This window comes from Anoplolepis gracilipes, chromosome 7 (assembly GCF_047496725.1).
Source record: "Anoplolepis gracilipes chromosome 7, ASM4749672v1, whole genome shotgun sequence".
NCBI classification, from domain to species: domain Eukaryota; kingdom Metazoa; phylum Arthropoda; class Insecta; order Hymenoptera; family Formicidae; genus Anoplolepis; species Anoplolepis gracilipes.
The window spans coordinates 3,542,789-3,564,316 of NC_132976.1; the positions used below are offsets into that span (position 1 = coordinate 3,542,789).

The 21,528-nt window shown below is 32.8% G+C and overlaps 1 protein-coding gene across 2 annotated transcripts in view; it reads left to right on the forward strand.

Moving 5' to 3' along the window:
* Positions 1–21,213, forward strand: part of Tup (LIM1_Isl and LIM2_Isl domain-containing protein tup) — a 38,911-nt gene extending 17,698 nt beyond the window's left edge. Inside the window, exons 2-6 of one of the 2 annotated variants that reach the window (XM_072895854.1) lie at positions 5,577–5,763; positions 11,865–12,169; positions 18,495–18,796; positions 19,030–19,251; positions 19,860–21,213. In XM_072895854.1, the coding sequence (XP_072751955.1) occupies positions 5,577–5,763; positions 11,865–12,169; positions 18,495–18,796; positions 19,030–19,251; positions 19,860–20,090 (1,247 nt within the window). In that variant the 3' untranslated portion in view covers positions 20,091–21,213. The remainder of the gene's footprint in view (positions 1–5,576; positions 5,764–11,864; positions 12,170–18,494; positions 18,797–19,029; positions 19,252–19,859) is intronic. The other variant, XM_072895855.1, reaches the window with a different exon arrangement.
* The last annotated feature ends 315 nt before the right edge of the window (positions 21,214–21,528 follow it).

Below are 21,528 nucleotides of genomic sequence, written 5' to 3' on the forward strand. Positions count from 1 at the left end.
GACTGTTTAAGCAGATTTTTTTCAGAAGTAATTTTGCTTGATATTGTATGTGTGTTACACTCATGTATGTAGCTACTTTACACATATGAGTAATGTATTATTTTAATTTGCCACTCTATTATAAGAAAAAGAAAAAAAGTTTAATCAATATTCGAAAACTATTTTTTTTATTAATTATAAACGAAAAAAAAAATACAAAAGTATTATAGAAAAATTGTGCAATTATTTCTATTTAATACATGCACACACACTTCAACTTGCAATGAACTCGTAATTTTTCTTTTATTCGAATTATATTATTGAGCTCGTCTTTTATTTAATTATTATAGAAAAAAAAAATAGTTTTTCTAACATAAAAATCAGAGTGTATTTACAGACATGTTATGAATTAAATACAATTAATTATTTAAATAATTGATAGTTGTAATATTAAAAACGTTACAAACGCTCTTTAAAAGAAATAATTTTATTTTTAAATATATTTACTCTAATATATATTTACATGTTCCTTTTGCAAATAATAAAATAAAATAAAAGAGTCTCCAGCGTTTAGGGGTCAAAATTATTAGAATAAATTCGAATTGTAAAAAAGCAACTCTTTTATTATTTATCAAGACAGTCTTTCCATATATTTCAACGTTTTATTTATTTATTTATTTTTTTGAATTTTCGAATTACGAATATTCTCTTACAAGTTTTTTATAATATTTATATGATCGTGTCACTTTACGAAAGTGACTCTATACTTCCCATGATAATGTTTTTCTATACGGATAATTAACGCATTATTACGCTTATCAGCTGATAAATATAATTATACTGCGTAGCTAGTTTTCGATGTGCAATGAAGACGAAGGTGAGAAAATTCATGTGTATAATAGTTGTATGACACATAAAACAATGGTGCAAGATTATCACGTTGCATGAACGTATTAATAAGTGAATAATCAAAAGCTGTATGATATCGTTGATCGCTCTGGTTTTATTTATCTAACACTTTTTTAACATATAATATATTGTATATAACGTATAATATATATAAATTTCCTTAGTTTTATTTCTATCAAGGATAGTTATTTAATGACACTCGCTTCGATTAATTCAAAAAAGATTTATTGGTAATTTATTTGTAAGTCATTTAATAAGCAACAGTAATAATACAAGTTTGTATCAAACAATGTGTGACTCTTTAAATGCTAACGACAATTATTAAATTTTTTTCACAAACCTTGAGAAATTTACTGTGTGTTTTTTTCCACATATCTACTTACTACTATATCGCACATTTATCAGAGTCCGACGACTTACTAGGAACATTTATTTACCAAAATAATATTAGTTTTATATATTTTTTAATCAATAAAATATCATATGATGCATTAATATATCTATAATATATACATACATATGATGCGTTGATGACATGGATATGTCTATTTTTAGAGATGAAGGCATTCACGTGACACCGAATGTAAGAGGCGCTATCTCATAAATTAACCGTCGACTTATAATTTTATTCTCATTACACATTTTCTCACGGTTAAATAGTTATTATTATGTAATATTAATGTAATTACTTCATTTTATTGTTAGTCTTCATATTGCACATTGAGAAGAAAATAAAATTATAAAATCTACATCATATATGTATACACAGAAAAAAAGAATATTCTTATTTTGACAATATCTTTAGTTTCAAAATGTAAATCTTGAAATGAGATTATATTGAGTTAAACAAAGAAAATTTGCTTGGATGAAGACATTTTATATAGTTGAACCAAGAAAAATATATTCTTGTTATTTAAGAATAATTTTCTTGAAACACATGTTCAAATCGAAGATTACAATTTTTTTAGAGTTAAAATAATTATTTTAATCTTGAAATGACAATTGTAGTATTGAAATAAGATTATAATATTGTTGAAATTTAAGATTTGTAAATTCTTTTAACAAGATTATAAATTGTTGCGTATATATGAAACAATAACCGCGTTCAAATCAGTATATAAGTTTTGATTTGACATTTACTTTTTTTCTGTGTATATATTATATACAGGATGTCCCATGAGAAGTTGCTGAAACTAATCAGCTGTCATTTTTAAACGCATTAAGGAGCAGGAAAAATAGAACATCTAACAGAGGACATTTGTAGTTTCATTTATACATGGACTAAAAACAATCGGAGATATTTTTATGATTTAATAAATGTTTATGAAAATGCCAAAGCAACAATCTTGAATGATATACAAGGTATAAATACAAAAAATAATGACCTTTTTCGACATTTTTGCTGAGGAAAAATCATCTCCAAATTGATCAGAGAATCTGTCATTATATGTCATATATGTTTTTTTAGTTACACCCTGTATAAAATCGAACGTCGTCAACTCGAATCTTAAGGGAATAGAAAATAATTCGAGTGTTATCGAGTGTTTCGAATTAGAGATGTGGAAAAAAATTCGATAAAATGATAAAAACTTTTGATTGTCTTTAGTCTATATATAAATAAAACCAAATATTCTCTATTGAAAGATTTCTACTTTTCCTGCTCAATATATATGTATGCACTATACGTGTATACATACATATATAAAATAACAAATACAAATATAAATATTATATACAATATATACGTAAAAAAATAAAATTTAAAAAAATATATAACCAGTACTTACAAGTATCTAATTAGAAAATTATTATCAATATGCAGTATATGAGATGAAAGCAAAGACGTTCTAAGATCCCTGCACCGCATCAGCGCGTGAAAAGATGAAATAGGGAAATGAGAAAAAAAATCCTCTGTTCAAATCCAGAAAAGTCAATTTAACGACTCATAATTACTCAATATATCTTATGAGAAAACATTTGTCGAAATTTTACAAATTTTATGGACAGGGTATCATCGTTTCGACATCCCGCTGACCGCGCGTCACCGAACGTCGCGGGGAAAAAAAAAGATGGGGGGGGGGGGGGGCAAAAAAAGACGCGTCCGTGGAGCGAACAGTGGGACCGAGACTCTCGGCGAAATGCCGTTCGCGAACGCGCGCCGTCCGACGCCGGCGCGTCGACGTCATCAGGGCGCAGAATCCGGACGCTCCTCGCCGTCCGTCGGAACTCTGGGCGGAGTTCCGGCGGCGAGATGTAAACGCGCGCCGCCCAGACGTGTAACGCCCCTGCTGATGTTCCCTCCGGTTTGGCGTCGCGTCTTTCCTTGGCATCTCCTTTTCGTTCGCGCGTCGACGACGAGTCCCTCGCGGAAGGAGGCTCGCGTCCGACTAATTTTCGAGCTCGGATCTCGGTGACGTTTTACAGCTTTCCGTCCGGTACATCTTTCGTTCGAGCCGCAACGTTTACTCAACGCTTCTCGGCGAATTATATGCCATTAAATGGATTAATTAATCGCAAACTCATATCGTTTCGATGGCCCTTGTTTATTAGACTTCCCACGCGTATATCATCATGGATAAAGTTCGAACGACATATTAAATTGCTGTCTCTCTCTTCCTATCCGTATTAGATATTTATAGGAAATTTTAATGTGGAAAACACATATTGACACTATTTATTTTAATTATGTTTTTCCGTTTAATTACATTTTGCTAAAATGTACGCAATATTATGAGAAGCTTTTCCAGAATGATTTTCGATGCATCATGAAGCAGGTTTCTCCTAAAATTACGGTTAAATAATATGCGCGATTGTTCAAGATGTTAAAAAACTCATCCATTTAAGTTTCCGATATAATAGAGTAGGAAACAAAATAATTAAAAAATTATAAGTTATTAAAGTCGCTAGTATTTAATTATAAACAACGGGTTAATTAAAAACGACCTGACTAGCCAAAATTATTCAATTTATTTACACGACGTTTCGACCATATGGTTGTGGTCCTTTTTTTTTTTTTTTTTTTTTTCAAGTGTAAACGTAAATTAAGAAAGAGAAGAAAGAATCCAATGGGACATGTTTAAAGGTAGAACTTAATGATGGAATAATTAAATATGTCACTTAGTTAAAAACAATGGTTATTAATTTTGAGATGAACTCAGTTTCGTTTAAAAACTCATGCTGACATGACGTGTCTCCTTGTTTGTGTTCATCTCAAAATTAATAACCATTGTTTTTAACTAAGTGACATATTTAATTATTCCATCATTAAGTTCTACCTTTAAACATGTCCCATTGGATTCTTTCTTCTCTTTCTTAATTTACGTTTACACTTGAAAAGGACCACAACCATATGGTCGAAACGTCGTGTAAATAAATTGAATAATTTTGGCTAGTCAGGTCGTTTTTAATTAACCCGTTGAAAATAATTAAACTCCGAAATTTTTATTTGTATTGAAACACTGAAGAGATAAAAACGAAGAAAATGTTACATTAACTTCAAAATAATGTAATATCTCAAAATCATATGCACACCCTTTTAAATGCCCAAGAATATTCTTTCATGATTTATATGAATATAATTTGTGTGACTATTTAATAGTAGAGTCCGATTAAAACGCATCTCACATTAAAAGACTATATGTTGCGCTAATTGAAATACTAATCCGCTTTGTAGATTCGATAAATTTACAACAAAATTCCTCGGGTAGTGCTTGACGATTATCTTTTTTCGATAACCCACTCGTATGACTCTTTGAAAGGCGCGGCATCGTCATACGATTCAAAGGCGTAGCGAGAGAAAAAAAAATTCTATTTATTTTAAGCACAAAAAAAAAAAAAATTACATTGATTTTTCATAATAATTTTTTCTTATCACGTCCTTTCACTCATTGTATTGTTAGGTATTTTTTTTTATCTTTTATCGTTATAGTTACGTATAAGATATATATATATTTTAAGTTATGCATAAGATATATATGTATATCTTTAAGAAAAATTTAAGTTAAGGATAAGATAGATATGTATATCTTTAAGAAAAATTTAAGTTATGCATAAGATAGATATATGTTTAAGAAATTTAAGAGATAAAAAAACGCAAGAGATATAAAAAGAACACAACCAAAATTCAACATATAATATATAAATTAAAAAAAAATTTTCCGTATACATCTTTGGTACATTACGTAAGCTTGATCCGCGTAATCGACAATCGACATACCGTTTCGTCATTTTTGCCACACCGTAATAGAGATCGACGTATCGATTATTTTCGTTTGTCGGCGGCTCCGTCGACACAAATATTAATCGCTATTTTCGTGGCTAATATGTAACCAACAAGCGGTCTTTACGATTGATAAGATCGATCGATCGTGCACGCAGCTTCGGTCATGTTTTAATTTTGTCATTATGCGCATATCAAATATGGCGAGACGTGAACCTATTTTTGTATTTTCGCCGCAAACGAAGTTATTATTTTATCATGTTATCATGAGATTAATTAAAGCATCAGATATACATATATCAGATCCTTCAAATTTTTGCTCCTATATTCTGCATGCATTTTCTACAAAGCAATACAATCTGGATGCGTAAAAATAATAAGACTTTAAAAAGTAATGTAATAATGTAAATAATCTATTTCTCTCGCTTTCTCTCTCTCTCTCTCTTAAAACACACTGTTTGTGTTTCAGAAGGTAGAAGTTCGCTCTGCGTCGGCTGCGGCGGCCGAATCCACGATCAGTGGATCTTGAGGGTGGCACCTAATCTGGAATGGCACGCAGCATGTTTGAAGTGTGCTGAGTGTCAACAGTTTCTGGATGAAAAGTGCACCTGTTTCGTGCGAGACGGCAAGACCTACTGCAAGCGCGATTACGTTAGGTGAGTCACGTCGACGACGTTCTTTCTTCGAAAGAGCTTCTAGCACAGAGAAGTTCGGACAAGGAAAAGGACCTGCGATCTCCTTTAAACACGTTGTTCAACTGCGTTTGTGTTGCCGAAGAAAAAGAAATAGGATATTTCTCACCTTCGACGGTGGAGAAAAGTCGTGATTTGATCGAATTTCGACGCGATTTATCGTCTTGGTTGAAAAACCGGCGAAAATGCTGTTTTTGTAGAATAATTTTGATTATTTTTTTATAATTCGATCGCTGCGCGATTTGTTTCTCGTACACAGAAGAACAAATTAATTCTTGTTTTAAGCATAGCTTTATTTTTGACATATAATTATATAGCGTTAAATAAATATAAATCGCGCTTGGTTGAAGATACGTGGTAAAAAATTTTCTGTTAAATTTAATACATTTCTCGTGTCCCAATTTATTCACTCTAATTTCAATGTTAATTTAACAGAAGGCAAATATGTAAACAAATAACACAAATAATATGTAAAAAAATTAACACAAAAATGTGAATTAGTGTGTAAGATTTACTCGTTAATTGCGTTGTTTTAACTCTTAGAAACAGTGAATATTAACTCAAGAAAAGTTAAAATAACATAACGACAGTATATTATATTAACATAAGAGTATGTTAAGAATTTAACACAAAAATTTCTACACAAGAAAATTTCAACAAAAATACAAAACGTTTTTTACCGTGTATTTAATATACCTCAGTTCTCTATCGAAAAAATATATTCTTATTATTTAAGAATAATTTTCATGAATAAAGAAAAAAAAAATGTTGGATGGACAATATTTTTAAACCACAAAATTATTATAATAAAATTAAGATAATATTATATTCTTGTGTACACAGTAAAAAATTTTGTGTTAAATTTAACACATTTCTCGTGTCCCAATTTATCCACTCTAATTTCAATGTTAATTTAACAGAAGGCAAATATGTAAACAAATAACACAAATAATATGTAAAAAATTAACACAAAAATGTGAATTAGTGTAAGATTTACTCGTTAATTGCGTTGTTTTAACTCTTAGAAACGGTGAATATTAACTCAATACAGAAAAGTTAAAATAATATAACGACAGTATGTTATATTAACATAAGAGTATGTTAAAAATTTGACACAAAAATTTCTACACAAGAAAATTTCAACAAAAATACAAAATCTTTTTTACCGTGTAACATACTACTATAATATTAAAATAAAATTATAATGTTGTCGAAATTTAAAATTAAATTAATCAAATCTTTGTAGAAAAAGCTTATACATTGTTGCTTACATATCGCGTTAATTGAAGTATATAAGTTTCAACTTGATATTAATTTTTGTTTTCTGTGTACGAGGCCGAAACCCGCTCCTGAGACGTAGAAACGTCAAACGAGTACCGTCCAAGGGTTAAGTGTCGCTCCTTAACGAACGAATTCCTCGACGAGGTACGAAACAAGAGGTACTCGAAAGAGAGAGAGAAGGAAGGTCTCGGCGCGATCGCGGTGCAATATGGTAATTAATGCAAAACCGTGCCTCTTGTCAGCGCGGCCGCTACATTCCCGGGCGACACGCGATACGCTCTTTCCGATACGCATTTGCGAACGCACGGGATCACGAGGCGAGTGAAAAGAAAAGGGAGGAGAAAAAAAAAGGGCCGAGTGGCAGATTGGGCGGCGACGCGAGGTCGGGAAAGAAGTATTTTTATCCGAGGTGTACGACGTAGAAGAGAGACGGAGAGAGAGAGAGAGAGAGAGAGATATGTGCGATATACAATACACGCACTACTGTACGCAACCGTCACTGTCACATTGCGTTGCGTGCGCTGGCGCGTGCAAAAAAAAAAAAATAAAAAAAATAAAAGAAAAAAAAGGCGCGCGCACGCAATTCGCACAAGCGAAAAACTCGATTTAAGCTCGCGAGAGTAACGCGACGAGGCCGCAAGCGATTCGTGACAAGCATTGATCGACGTCTCTCCGACCTCCGCGACTCGGCCGCTGACGTTATTTATTGACGTTCCGCGATCAAAACGGTTGAACCGTTCGCGATAATTGCATCGACCTAAAGAGAAAACTCCAAAACTCCATGTTCTTTTAAAATCCATCGCGAAGATAGCGCGGATAAAATTTAAAGAATATAAATGATGTCGTCGCTTTAATACGGAGTTATGTATATTGTATGTCGAGAGAAGATTAGACAGAATTTTCCTGCGACTATAAATAAATAACGGAATTTTCTATTTGTTAAACTGTCATTTGCTCTATCTTTTCTTTATTTTCAAAATAATGCTTACGTTTGTATCGCGAAATTCTCCAGACTTGTTTTCTAGAGATCAAATTAACGATTTGTTTGATAATGGCAATAATCTATTCAATTATTGACTTTCTATTCTTTCCGATTGATACGACAAAAATACCTTGATATAACGAGCTTACGATTGAATCAATTATCGAAATCGATTCTACAACTCTTATATTACTGGCAACGCTATCTTTTATTCTATATTTGTGGAATGAGGGATTATAAAAGCCGTTATTAATATAATTTTGAGTTATGATGGAAAGAAAAATATAAATTGTTTAAAGTATAGATGTAGATGTTATATATTATTAAATTAATATTAAATTAAATTAATATGAAAGTATAAGTTAATATGAGACTATTAATCAACTTCAATCGCTGATTGAATTTTTAAGCAAGATATATATAAAATAAATAACATTTAAAAATGACTGAAATTAATCCATTTCCAATAAAGTAAACATTGATTAAATTGACAATTTAGGAAATATTAAACGTACCTACTTAATTGCAATCACAATGCTGGAAATTATTTATTGAGAAAGATAATATTATAATTAAAAAACATAAAATTCTAGATTATTAATCTGAAATAAATATATTTCTTTTATTTAAAAATAAATAAAGTTTTTATAAAATATTTTGACAAAAAGGTTCAGTGATTAAATATATATTATCTATATGATATATTCTTTAAAAATATCTATATATTTCCGAAGAAAAGATATCGTATAGATAATATATATTTAATCTGTAAATCATTTTGTCAGAAAATATTGTATAATAATTTTACTTATTTTTAAACAGAAGAAACAATATATTTATTTCAAATTATCTAGAATTTCGTTTTTTAAATATTATAAGCTTTCTCAATAAATAATTTCCAGCATTGTGATTACAATTCAGAGGTTGAATGTTACTTATGATATATTCCCTCACAATTGCCTGCATTTAATATCTATATTTAAGATCGTTAATTAAATGAAGTTTATATACGTTGTACAGAGTATCGATGCTGTTAAGTTCATTAAAGCTAATGCACCCATCTGGCTATTACGTTACTTTTGTACGACGGGGTGGAGCACTGGAAAAATGAAAAGACGCAATATTTCTCGCGCGCGCGTGGAGATCTTTCTTTTTTCGTTTACGATGTTAATGCCGCCGAATAACCCATCGGCACGAATCCGAGAGATCTGGACCAAATATTTTTCTCCGCCGGGGCAGCCGGTTTATTTGCGCCGATCCGTCGAACGTCAGGACGTCACCGTACTCGAAGAGAAAGACTGACACATCCGGCCCGCGGATTCGAGCGACAGCTCGATGACGGCCGTTTGTTATTTCGCTGTCGCGCTTTCGTTTAAAAGTCCAAATTACCAAAGTAACTTCCTCCTCGCATGCGTCCCGCTGGGTGTTCCCATCAACCATCTCCGACTCGCGCGCGCGAGAATAGCGTGTCCGTTTTTTACAAATATATTAGCAATTACGCATGTACGCGTAGTCAAATATTAAGATTGTTTTTTTATTACAGTGCGATATGTTTCTAAATTAAAATGTGTTCGCAGAACATATCAGGGATCTTAATATTTGATTAATGAGCTCTTTTTCTTCGCGAATGCGTTCATTTCCGACGATGCCGGTGTGAAAGACATCTAGACACGACGATGTAAAGTCGAGCGAAAACTAAATCTTTACAGTAGAATTACGAATTTGAAAGCATAATTACTCGCGAGTAATTCAACGATTTAAATTAAACGTCCTTCTGAAAAACTCATATAAAAACTTTACTTATTTTTAAACAAACAATATATTTATTCTAGATTAATCACCTAGAGTTTTGTTTTTTTTTTTTTTAATATTATAAACCTTTTTAATAAATAATTTCCAGCATTATAATTACTATTCAAAGACTGAATGTTACTTGTGATATATTGCTTCAATTGCCTGTGTACGTTTAACGTTTTCGAATTAATCGTCGATTTAATTAACGTTGACTTTATTGAAAAATTGATCAATTTCAGTTATTTTTTAATTTATTTTATATATTTTATTAGAGAGAAGAGATTCAATTAACGAATTAATCAATAGTCAATTAAAATTACATTATTTAATGAGGGCTACTGAATACTTTTGTTTTTTGCAAACTTCAACACTAAATCCTTACACAATTAAAAAAAACACACACACACAAGAAAGATAACAATCACTTTCTATTTTTATGCTGAATATGACTTCTTCTAAATTATTCCAATTTATTTCAGTATTTTGAAAAATCTGACAAAAATAGTTATTTCAATATATTTTATTTTTTTTGTGTTACTTTTTGTTGAACTGTTATCAAAGTTTATGTCGAACAGATTTTGAATCTTTTGTGAGATTCAGAATGTCTACTTAAATCTCGTCTAAACTTAATCTTGAAAAAATTCTTTAAAAATTTCCTGGTAAAGAGAATATTTTAAAGATTTTTGATATAACTTTCTAAAACTTTTTAAAATTTTATTGCGTGCGTTTTTTATATTTTTCATTAATACGAAGGAAAAATATAGTTTCAAGTGCTAGATTTGTAAATATACTGAAAAAGCTCTGAATAACTTTTATTTTTTTCTCATAAAAATTACAAAGAATATGTATTGCATATTCAATATTTTGTTAAAATGAATTAAATTTACATGTATTTATAATGCATTTTAAACGCATATTTGCTTGGCTTGCTGTTCACAACATAAGAGCAAACTTGTCAAAAAGAGAATTAAAAAAATTCTTTGAACCCGAATAAAATTCCACGAGAGTTCCCTGATTTTTCTAACAATAAGTACAAAAAATTTCTGAGAAGTTTTCCATATTTTTCCAGGGAATAGACACTTTGAAGATGTAGTTTTTTTTACGAGTTGTTCACGTCCGAAACGCCCATATCAATTATATCTATTACATATATCGATCTATTGTGTAAACAGTCAATTTAATTATCTTCCGTTCCGACGACAAAAGTTTCGTTTCCATTACGTTAGACTCGTAAGAATAGACAGTACGCACGTGGAGAGAAAGTTTCGATTATCGACTTTGAAAAATAAGCGGCGCGACAACGATAACAATAGAAATGTCTATTACATCACCGCGCGGATCGTCGTCAATTAATTCCGCGCACCGGCGGACCATTAATCCCAGCGCGTTACAACGCCATCAATTTCGCTCGCATTACGGTAGCCGCGAACAGTAGCGCTGTACTTTTCCAATTCCAGCGATGTATGTATATCGGACATTTCATTATACGTACCTCGCGTCGCGCATACAAACGCGCGTTCGTACACATATACTGTATATATGTAAGTTTATTTATTCCATTTTTATTTATTAAAAAAAAAAAATGCGCGCGCGCACAATGTTATTGTACGCAGAAATAAATACACGACGCGACAATAAAAGTCACTTCGGTCCCGATTTATGTTTGCCCATTTTGTATCTATCGAATTTAGAACAAGGTTTTTTATTTTGCTAACCGAATATATTTATAGCCTTGCGAGACAGAAGATGAATAGAAAGAGAGAGCATAAAAATACTAAAATGAAATAAATAATGGAAGAATTAATGTCGGAGTTTATGTAATAGATTGATATCGCTGTGAATATTCTCAATCGTTGTATTAAGATTCTTCAATAAAATAGTGTATTAGATTCTTTAATGAAATTTCTCAAGAGAGGTTGAAAAACAATTCGCAATCTCTCTTCTTCTCTCTCGCATGGACTCGTGTCGCGATAGCAAGCTAAACTCCCTATTTGATTTTTGATTGCAGGTTATTCGGCACGAAATGCGACAAGTGCAGCCAGTGTTTTACCAAAAATGATTACGTGATGAGAGCGAAGACCAAGATCTTTCACGTGGACTGTTTTCGATGCTGCGCTTGCTTGAGGCGGCTCGAGACCGGTGACGAGTTCGCTTTGAGACAGGACGGTCTCTTCTGTCGACACGATCACGACGTCCTCGAAGGCGGGAAACATTGCACCGGGGCCGCCGGTATACCCGGAAGCGAGAACAACAACAACGCCTCCCTCACGAACAACAATCATCATCTGCACCCGAATGACGGCTCAATGTCAGGTGAGGATGCCATTTTCTCTCGGAAAAGATATCTCAGGTGTCTCGTGGGAAGTTGTCGAAATTAATCAGCTGTCATTTTTAAATGCCACATATAGGAAACAGGAGAAATAAAATATCTTTTAACTCTTTGAGAGTTGAGAATTTTGGTGTTAGAAATTTTTTTCGAACCTTATACCTAAAGATTTTATAGATCGTCGATGACGAATGACTGTGAAATCAGATTTTTAAGATCCAGAAGAAAAGTTTTTGAAATTTTAGTCCATGGCCATTTAGTCTAACTTAATCATTTTGAAATTTAAAAATTTTGATCTTAGATTTAAATTTAGTGACTCCAAACAATCCTAGATCATAATATATTATAAAAGACATTCAAACTATTTAGTTGGATTCACATTAGGCAATATTAATATATTTCAATGATTATAAAAAAATAATGTAACAAAAAAATTCTAAAAAATTTTAAGTCCTGACTAAGAATCTGAATGCCGTTTCGAGATTAATAATAGTTTAGTAGAAAATGAATTGTTTTCATAAAATTGCACAAATTTTGACTATTTATTTGTTTATAATAATTATGCAAATAAAAATACTACTTTTGTTCATGTATTAGGGCTCTTATCGTTTAATAAACATTTATAAAAGATGCTAAATATCAGCAATTTTAATGATTTATATTTTTGGACAATCCAAAATAATAAGAAAATTAACCAGAGCTGTGAGAAAAGCAATCACTCAAAAAATATTTTCCTAATATAGATGGATTTCTAGATGTTTCGATTAAAATTTATCGCTACTTTTTCTATCTGTTAGAATATTGTTTGTCACGTCTAGAATTTATGGCAGCAATAGTCTAGCAATACCTCTAGAAAATTTAGATCCCATTGCCAAATATTAATGACAAATATAATTGTCCTTGACAATAGGCCTTAAAGATAGGCATCGCAGAAAAATTTTCTGTCTAAACTACACTAATAGTATACAGATATAAATTCTGTCTCTGTCATTTAAATTGATTAAGTGCAAAATATATACAGTATCACAGTATTTGCTAATAATTTATCCGTTTCAGTGACTTTTTTACACCTAGAAAATTTTTGTTGAAGTTGCAAGATCATTTTTTTGAGTGATGAATCTCAAAAGAGTTGTTACGTAAATATTTTCCGAAAGAAACTTGATTTCTTCAATTTTGATGGTACGCATTTAAAATATATATATATAAGATTGTCGTTTTGGCATTTTTATAAACGATTTTATTAAATTTCATTAAATTACAAATTTATTAAATGATAAAAATATCTCCGATTTTCTTTAGTCCATATGTAAAACTGCTAAATATCCTCCATTAGAAGATATTTTACTTTTCTTGCTCCCTATATTCGTTTAAAAAATGACAGCTGACTTAGATTAGTTTCAGCAACTTCTTACAGGACACCCTGTAGATTCTCTTTTTTCTAGGACGGGCCTCTCGATGAAAGTATCGTGTAGTTGGAAAAAAAATATATATTCGTAAATTTTCTCGAAGAGTTCGAGAATTTGAATTTGACGAAAAGTGACGAAAAGTGACGAAAAGTACTGCAGAGACGCTCTGAATTTAGAATTTGTGAGATTTCAAGAAGATATTCTGCTTTCATCTCGTTTCTTTATTATATATTGCGTTATTCACTCTTCCAAATATTCCCTTTCTTATTTTTGAATTGTGTTATCTTTAATTGAAGATTGCCATTAAGATTTGATAATGGTATGATATTATCGAGAATTGTATTCAGTCTCCGACTTTGATGAACATGTCGGGATATATCTGTGGATTATCAGAGAGGCATAGCACTATATCCGTGTACAAAGACCAAATTTGCAAAAGGGTGCACGCTCGAGGGTATAAGCTCAAAGGACTCTCCTAACAGTGATGTTGTGTTAGGATCAGGAGAAGTATAATTAGGTGTTGATAATTGAAGCCCTTAAGACCGGTAAGGGCTTGACCACTACCCTCGCGCTACGCTATATCAGGATTACGCGGGCTTAATGTCCTGTAACTCTGGCATGTGTAATATCCGTATGTCCGACCGACCGGTTGAATTGCCGTCGCGCGAATTAACTCGACCGAACACACAAGGAGTTGGAAATTCAAATACTAAATCTAAACAACGCGAAAAAAAACGCAAGATATGTTTTGACTCGGTGAATAAAATCGGTGAATGATCGAAATTGATATTCTTTCTCTTTCGATATCTTAGAATTCGAGTGAACGTCAACAGGTATTTAATAATTCATACCTGTTGATATTTATTCGAGTTCTGAGATATTTTAAATTATATAATACTTTACATTGTAAAGCATAATTGTGTATTGTGGTGTTAAAAACGCAATCTTGACAGATAATGATAATTACTTAAAAAAGCGAGAGTTATAATTTAAGGACAATAGGTTTCAAGAAATAAAGATAATATAATTTCTCTACAATTTCTATATAAATTCTTTTATGTGATTAGTGTTAATGCTTCAAAAATTGGAATAAATATTTTAATTTTTATTTTATATACAAAAGGAAGTGAAAATCGTATAAATATATAAGTATTTAAAAATAAGTTCGCATTTGGTAAGACAGTACATTGTTCATGATAATAAATTTTGTTATTACATTAATTGTAAGAGAAATCTGAAAATTTGAATATTTTGATATAAAACAGGACTGAAATAGCAATAATTTGTCAAAAATACATATATACCTAGAATTATGCCTAGAAATAAAAGTACTAATATGTGAATAAATATAAACAGAATTATTGTGCAAATTCTTTTATTAGACTCATACACTTTTTTTTATTAAAACTTTTGATCCTTTTCACAATGTTTTAACAACTTTATTCCATTGTAATAAAAGTGTCTAAGAACAATAGTCTTAATCTTCAATCTTCTTCGTTTTTGTAATTTCAGCTTGGTTAAATTACATAAACAATATAAAATATAAAAATAAATAATTAAAAATGATAAATTATAAAATTATCGAAATTCTCCACAAATTTTTTAATTATCTTTAATTCGGAATCGACAAATTTTCGCTTAACCTTTTTATTAATTGTAAATTGTAATTGTAATTGTAAATAATCGTGTAGGCAAAAAAGATAAGCAAGCTTTTTAACATGATGTAATAATCAAGAGACGGAAAGAGAAACCATGGCATGTACATATTGTACATGTGATGATCGGCTACCGTTTTTTCTCATGTCCCCCTCTTTCCCTTCACCTCTCTGCCTTTCAAAATGCAAACGACAAACGTGTCGGCATATAATTACCCGATATACTAATTCCTTCTACAAATAACTCGTGTGCGGGCAGCAGCGCGCGTCCTATTTGTCATTGTGATTCGTCATGAGATTGTCTCGCGCGCGCGCGCAAACATCTCGTTCCTTATACGCACGAAAAAGATTGGACCATCTCGTGCCGACGGTAGTGTGGACCGACGATATGTCTTTAGAACGCTGCCGAGGTGTCAAATGTAACACCACCCTGCCAACTACTGTCGCGTATAACTACGCACGATCTGTTCCCTCTTATTCTTATCTTCTTTATTAGCGCGCCGGATATCCCGCGGGACGATCGTATATATGTGTGTGTGTGTGTCACCGAATTATTAATAACTCGGTAGATATTGCGTGTGTGTATAACCTCGAATAATTAATAAACCCTAATAAACTATTTGCTTCCAACCGGTGAAAATTAGCAATCCTCCTGATATCGTGAGATTTTTATTTTATAGCGTCGGAATAGAAAAAAGGATTTATAATTTATTTATAGCATTTTTTTTTAGAACTTTGTCTATTAAAATTACTAGCGATATAAATTTATTATGCCTTTCAATGGATATTTTTGTTTAAATTATGTTTCACGATTTATATATGAAACGTTAAAAAAAGATTATTAAAATACGGATTGTATTATAAGAAAAGCAGTTTAACACGATTGTATTTTAATATTGCATTAAAATGTTTTTTAATAAGCTCAAAAGTCAATCTTCGCATTTTCAAGAATAAGAAAAAATTCGCGCGATAGTTAAAAATCTGCACGAAACTCAACTTCGAGTTTTTTTTTTTTTTTTTTTTTTCAAAATTGCTCTCATGATTAATTTTATAATAAAATAACTGCAAAAACAAAGTTTTCTTACAGACTATACGAATTTTCAGAAACATGACTGACGATTAAGATAGATTATCTGAACTTATATTTTCAGACACCCAGATCTGAAAATCAGACAAAAATATGTCTAAATTTTTGTATTATAAATAAATTAACTGCAGACGAAGTATCTGAAGTTTTCTTACAGACACAGAGTGTCTGTCCGGATTTTCAGACAGCATCTTCGAAAGAATGCAGAAAAATCATGATGATTAAGATTGTCTGAAATTATTTTTTCATAGTTCTAAAACTGACAGATCTAGTATGAAAAATATGTCGGAATTTTTAAGTAATTTCTTAGAGTGAAGGCACTCTTTCACGTCTCTCACATTTCACATATGGAGAGAAAAAATCCACGCGATACGATAGTCATATGATCTATGCGATCGTTTTTTTTCGAAAATCCAGAGAGTCATTTTTACTCTCGCTCTTCTTATCGTCCATGCCGCTGTGTCAACGGCGGGTTTCGTTCCTTCTTGTGCCAACTGCGACCGCTATTTGGTTAGGACGCAGAAATACTGGGATTTCGTTTGTTCTCTCCTGTAGTGTGCTCTTGACTTTCCGCGTCTTCCTGCTAGCGGACCTACTAGATTTCGAACCACGTGATGTCTAAATATCCCGGTGTAGTCCAACAATAAGATACCCCAATAGAGTCGATTCGGTTAAAAAGTAGTGTAGGATAAGCAACTATATATTTTACTGAATCGTGCGAAATTATTTTATTTCCGTCTTAAATTTCGCCTTTGATATATCTCGTATCGTTAAGTTATTAAATACAACGGTAAAAAGTTTAAACTATTTATGAAGATATTTAAGAAAGATTTCGTAAAAATGTATATGATTTTGAGATAATATAATAATCAAAAATTGAGAAAACAGAGAAAATAATATGTTTTTCTAGTTTAGAATATTAATTAATTAATTATATAAAAATATTTTCCTTTTGTGTATATTTTATATTAGCAAAGATGAAACATCTGTGTTTTTTTTTTTTTTTTTTATACAGATCTTTACATATTATATATTTGAAAGAAAGTGTGAGCCAGACGGACAAATTAAACAACGCGATATTTTTCGGGGGGGGGGGGGGGGGAAATACGCGAAACCCGCTTCCACGTTTTATAAATAAAACGTTACGTCGACTGCGAATCAATCGCCGCGATTTCACGTTTCGCGACGTTCCCGCGATCCCGCAAGGTCGCTTGACGATCGAGAAATCACGACGGATCCGCGTTTGCTCGTGGAAAATATTGTCTTTTCGACTGTTGTGTGTTATTCGAGTGTCGGTACCTTTTGCACGTTCCTCGTCCGCCATGCTGGACCAGTATCCGGATCTCCCATTAGCCGCATATGCTCTCGGCCGTTTTGCAAGACCGGTTGGGAAGGTGGTCCCGCGGATGAGCTGGAATCGTATATCCTTCTTTCGTATCCTCGTGTCCGAAATATTTCTACTTCGCGGACTTTATTTTTTTTTTTTTTTTTTTTTTTTACGAATAAATGTCGACGAAATGGGAGGCTCGGGCCTTTTGCCGAATAGACGGAAAAAAGCGTTAACGAAGCATTTGGAAAAGCATGCCCGATTTACTCCTGCCGTGTAGGATGTGGAAATACTTGTGAAAAAGTTCTGTCGATCATTTCTAAGTTGATGATTTCGCAGTCAGAGTAATTTGCGCGTCAGTTTATCACCATCATAAAAATGACAGCATCTCTTCATCGAGTCTACCCATTAGATTAACTAATTAGTTTGGCGGGAATATTTCTGTAGGTGGCTCGGTATCTTAAATACAGCTTGTTTTTTTTATAATATATTTAATATATTTTGTAAGTGTTGTAGTTCTTCGAGAATATTATTTTGTGCAAGATCTCAAAATGTTTTAAATTTAGCAATACATCATGAAAGAATGAAATCTCATAGCAAAACGCTATGTATTTCAAATATGAATTGTTATATTAATACTCGAAAGAGAGGATATTTTAAATGAAAGATGCTGGTGGAAATGTGCGCGAGTGTATAAATAGCAGGAGATAAAATTTAGATAGAAAATGACACATCTCGACACATATACCAAAAACACATTTTATAAAAAATATAAGAGTTATTTTGCTCAAGTTTAAAATCAAAGTGGATTAAATGATAAACTCTTGGCGTTTGCAGATTCCGGATCGGAGAGCGGATCGCACAAGGCAGGTGTCGGTGGCGTTCGCGGTTCGAGTGGCCACAAGAGCGGTGGCGGGTCCGACGGCAAGCCGACCCGGGTACGCACCGTCCTTAACGAGAAGCAGCTGCACACCCTGAGGACCTGCTACGCCGCGAATCCGCGTCCGGACGCCCTCATGAAGGAGCAGCTTGTCGAGATGACCGGGCTGAGTCCGCGCGTTATCAGGGTATGGTTCCAGAACAAGAGGTGCAAAGACAAGAAGAAGACAATCGCTATGAAGCAGCAAATGCAAGAGAAGGTAAAGATTTATATGATATCGATAGCGACAGAAAAGGGATTACGTCGGTGCGAATAAAATCCCGGAGCTTAGATGCTCGACGAATTAAATATATACTATTTTTTGCAGCAGAATATGAGATTATTTGGAAATTTATTTTTATGAAGATGAAAAGAGAGAGAGGCACATTTAAAAGTTATGAAATAGGATAAGCGAGTGCACATGACGAGACGAAATGATCTAATGGATCCAAGCACTTTTTATTTCAGGACGGACGTAAGTTGGGTTTCGTTGGCATGCATGGCATTCCTATGGTTGCCAGCAGCCCCGTCAGACACGAAAGTCCTATCGGCGTAACACCGTTGGAAGTTCAGGCTTATCAGCCACCGTGGAAGGCGCTCTCGGAATTTGCCCTTCATACGGACTTGGAGCGACTGGATCCCAACGCGCCGTCTTTCCACCATTTGGTGTCCCAGGTAAAATACATATATATCGCCGAAATATGTGAAAATATCGAAACCAGTGAAATACCATAAGATAACGCTGTTCGGATAAAGTGATAAAGAAAAATGTCCTAAAAATAAATACGAGAGACTTTCACATTTAGATTCAGAAAAAATACTGTAAGAAATTGACTAAGAATTCAGACACATTTCTTTCTGAATTTTTAGATCTGGGTATTGTATGAAAGCAATTTCAGACAATCTATTTTTTAATCAGAGTTATTTTGTTTTTAAAGTTCTGAAAGAAAAAAAGAGTATCTAAGTTTTTTAGAAGATTCAGAAAATTCAGATACTTTTTCGAACTTTTAGAAAAATAACTCTGATGATTCAAACAGATTGTTTAAAGTTATTTTTCAGACACCCAGATCTGAAAATTCTGTCAAATAAATTTAGACAATCTTCTGAAAATTTAAACACTCTTCTGCAAATTCTGTCAGTGTGTCTATAAGAAAACTTGAAATACTTTGTCTGAAATTTCATTTCATGTTCTTACAGTGTACATAAATATTTTTAATTTACTTGAAAAAAAAAAAAAAAAAAGGAAAAACGGAGAAACTAATATTGTTACGTAATAATTGTAGATGCACGGCTACGACTTGCACGGGGGCCCGCCGCCGCAATTACCGCCCCCAGGAATGCTCGGGGGACCGATGAGTGACGGTGGGGGTGGATCGTTACCGCCGCCAGGGCCTCATCATCCCGGTGGCGGCGGTGGACCGGATATGGGCCAGCATCCCGATAGCACCGACAGCTTCGTGACTTACGTGGAGAGTGACAGTGACTCGTTTCACCACGATACGGGAAGTCCATAGTGTCGTGCGCGTCACGGATGCAAAGCAGTAACAACAACAACAACAACCCCTTCGCCGTCCTTCGCCTTCGTAGCGACCCTCGTCGTGATGCTCGTCGTAACAGCGAGATGCTTGCAACGGCGGCGGATCTGATATAGAACCGGAAACGCGCTCGACTTACGCACATCATACTTGCAGCGACAAATTTCAGATACCAAAGGACTCCCTCGTGTCTCTCGTCGACTCTTCGACGATAATCAAACAGGCTCGGAGACGGGAGGGGACATGTCGGGATTTAGAGAAAGATGCTTCGCAAACGACATGATTCAAACATATGGAAATGAGCGTAAAAAGATAATGATATCACTGTAAAAAATGATTGACTGAAACTTCAGACACACTGTCTGAATTTTTAGAAAAACCACTCTGATGACAGATTGTCTGAAATTATTTTCAGACATCCAGATATGAAAATTTAAACAAAAATGTGTTTAAATTCTTAGGCAATTCTTTCTGACAGTTCATACAGTCATTTTTTTATAGTGATCGTTATCTGAGACGTTATTCCACCGCGCGAATTGACATCTACGCACATAATATTATATCTAATATTTTCTTCTCAGTTGTAACAATTTTAATGTGTGAAGGAAATTAATATATCACTACCCAAGACAAAATTAACATAAAATCATACATGGCCATGTATGATTTTATATAATTAATATAAGTTTAAATGTAAAAGAAACATCCTATGGTCCAGCTTGATTGGCATAAAATTGATAATTATCACGTCAGACTAATTGTTAAGTTATTTCGATTCCTGTCATTGTTTTACTACATAATATATTACATCTATCGTTTATACCGATTAAGTAGCACGATAAAAAAAAGTTCGCCGCGATAGGTATTACTAAAATTACAACATTAATTTTGCCGAATAACTTTTGCCGAAAAACGGTTTTTAACACATGTCGTTAACTGCGTGTATATAAGGAAAAGAGAAGTGATCCTGACATCCAATACTGGAATAATTCATTGTACATAGTTGCTAATTGCTGTAAATCTAAGCAATGTTAAACCATGATGTACTCAGGCGCAAGTTGTAGCGTAGAATATGAATAGTGGAATATATACAATATATATATATATATATATATATATATATATATATATATATGTGTATATATATATATGTATGTATAAATATATATATATATATATATATATATATATAGGCACATATGTTATATGTAAATTTATATTAACGATTGCGCATTATTCCAGTTATGTTAAGTTTCACAATGGCAAAGATATGCTTGCGAAAGTATTGTCATGCGACGCGATTTATTTATCCATCCTCGATGAGAAAGTTGCCGCGTCGTCGATATATTATTGTGTATTATCTTTCAAGTTTGTACGCTTAAACGAAAGGCGATTCTCTGTATTTATATGATACACA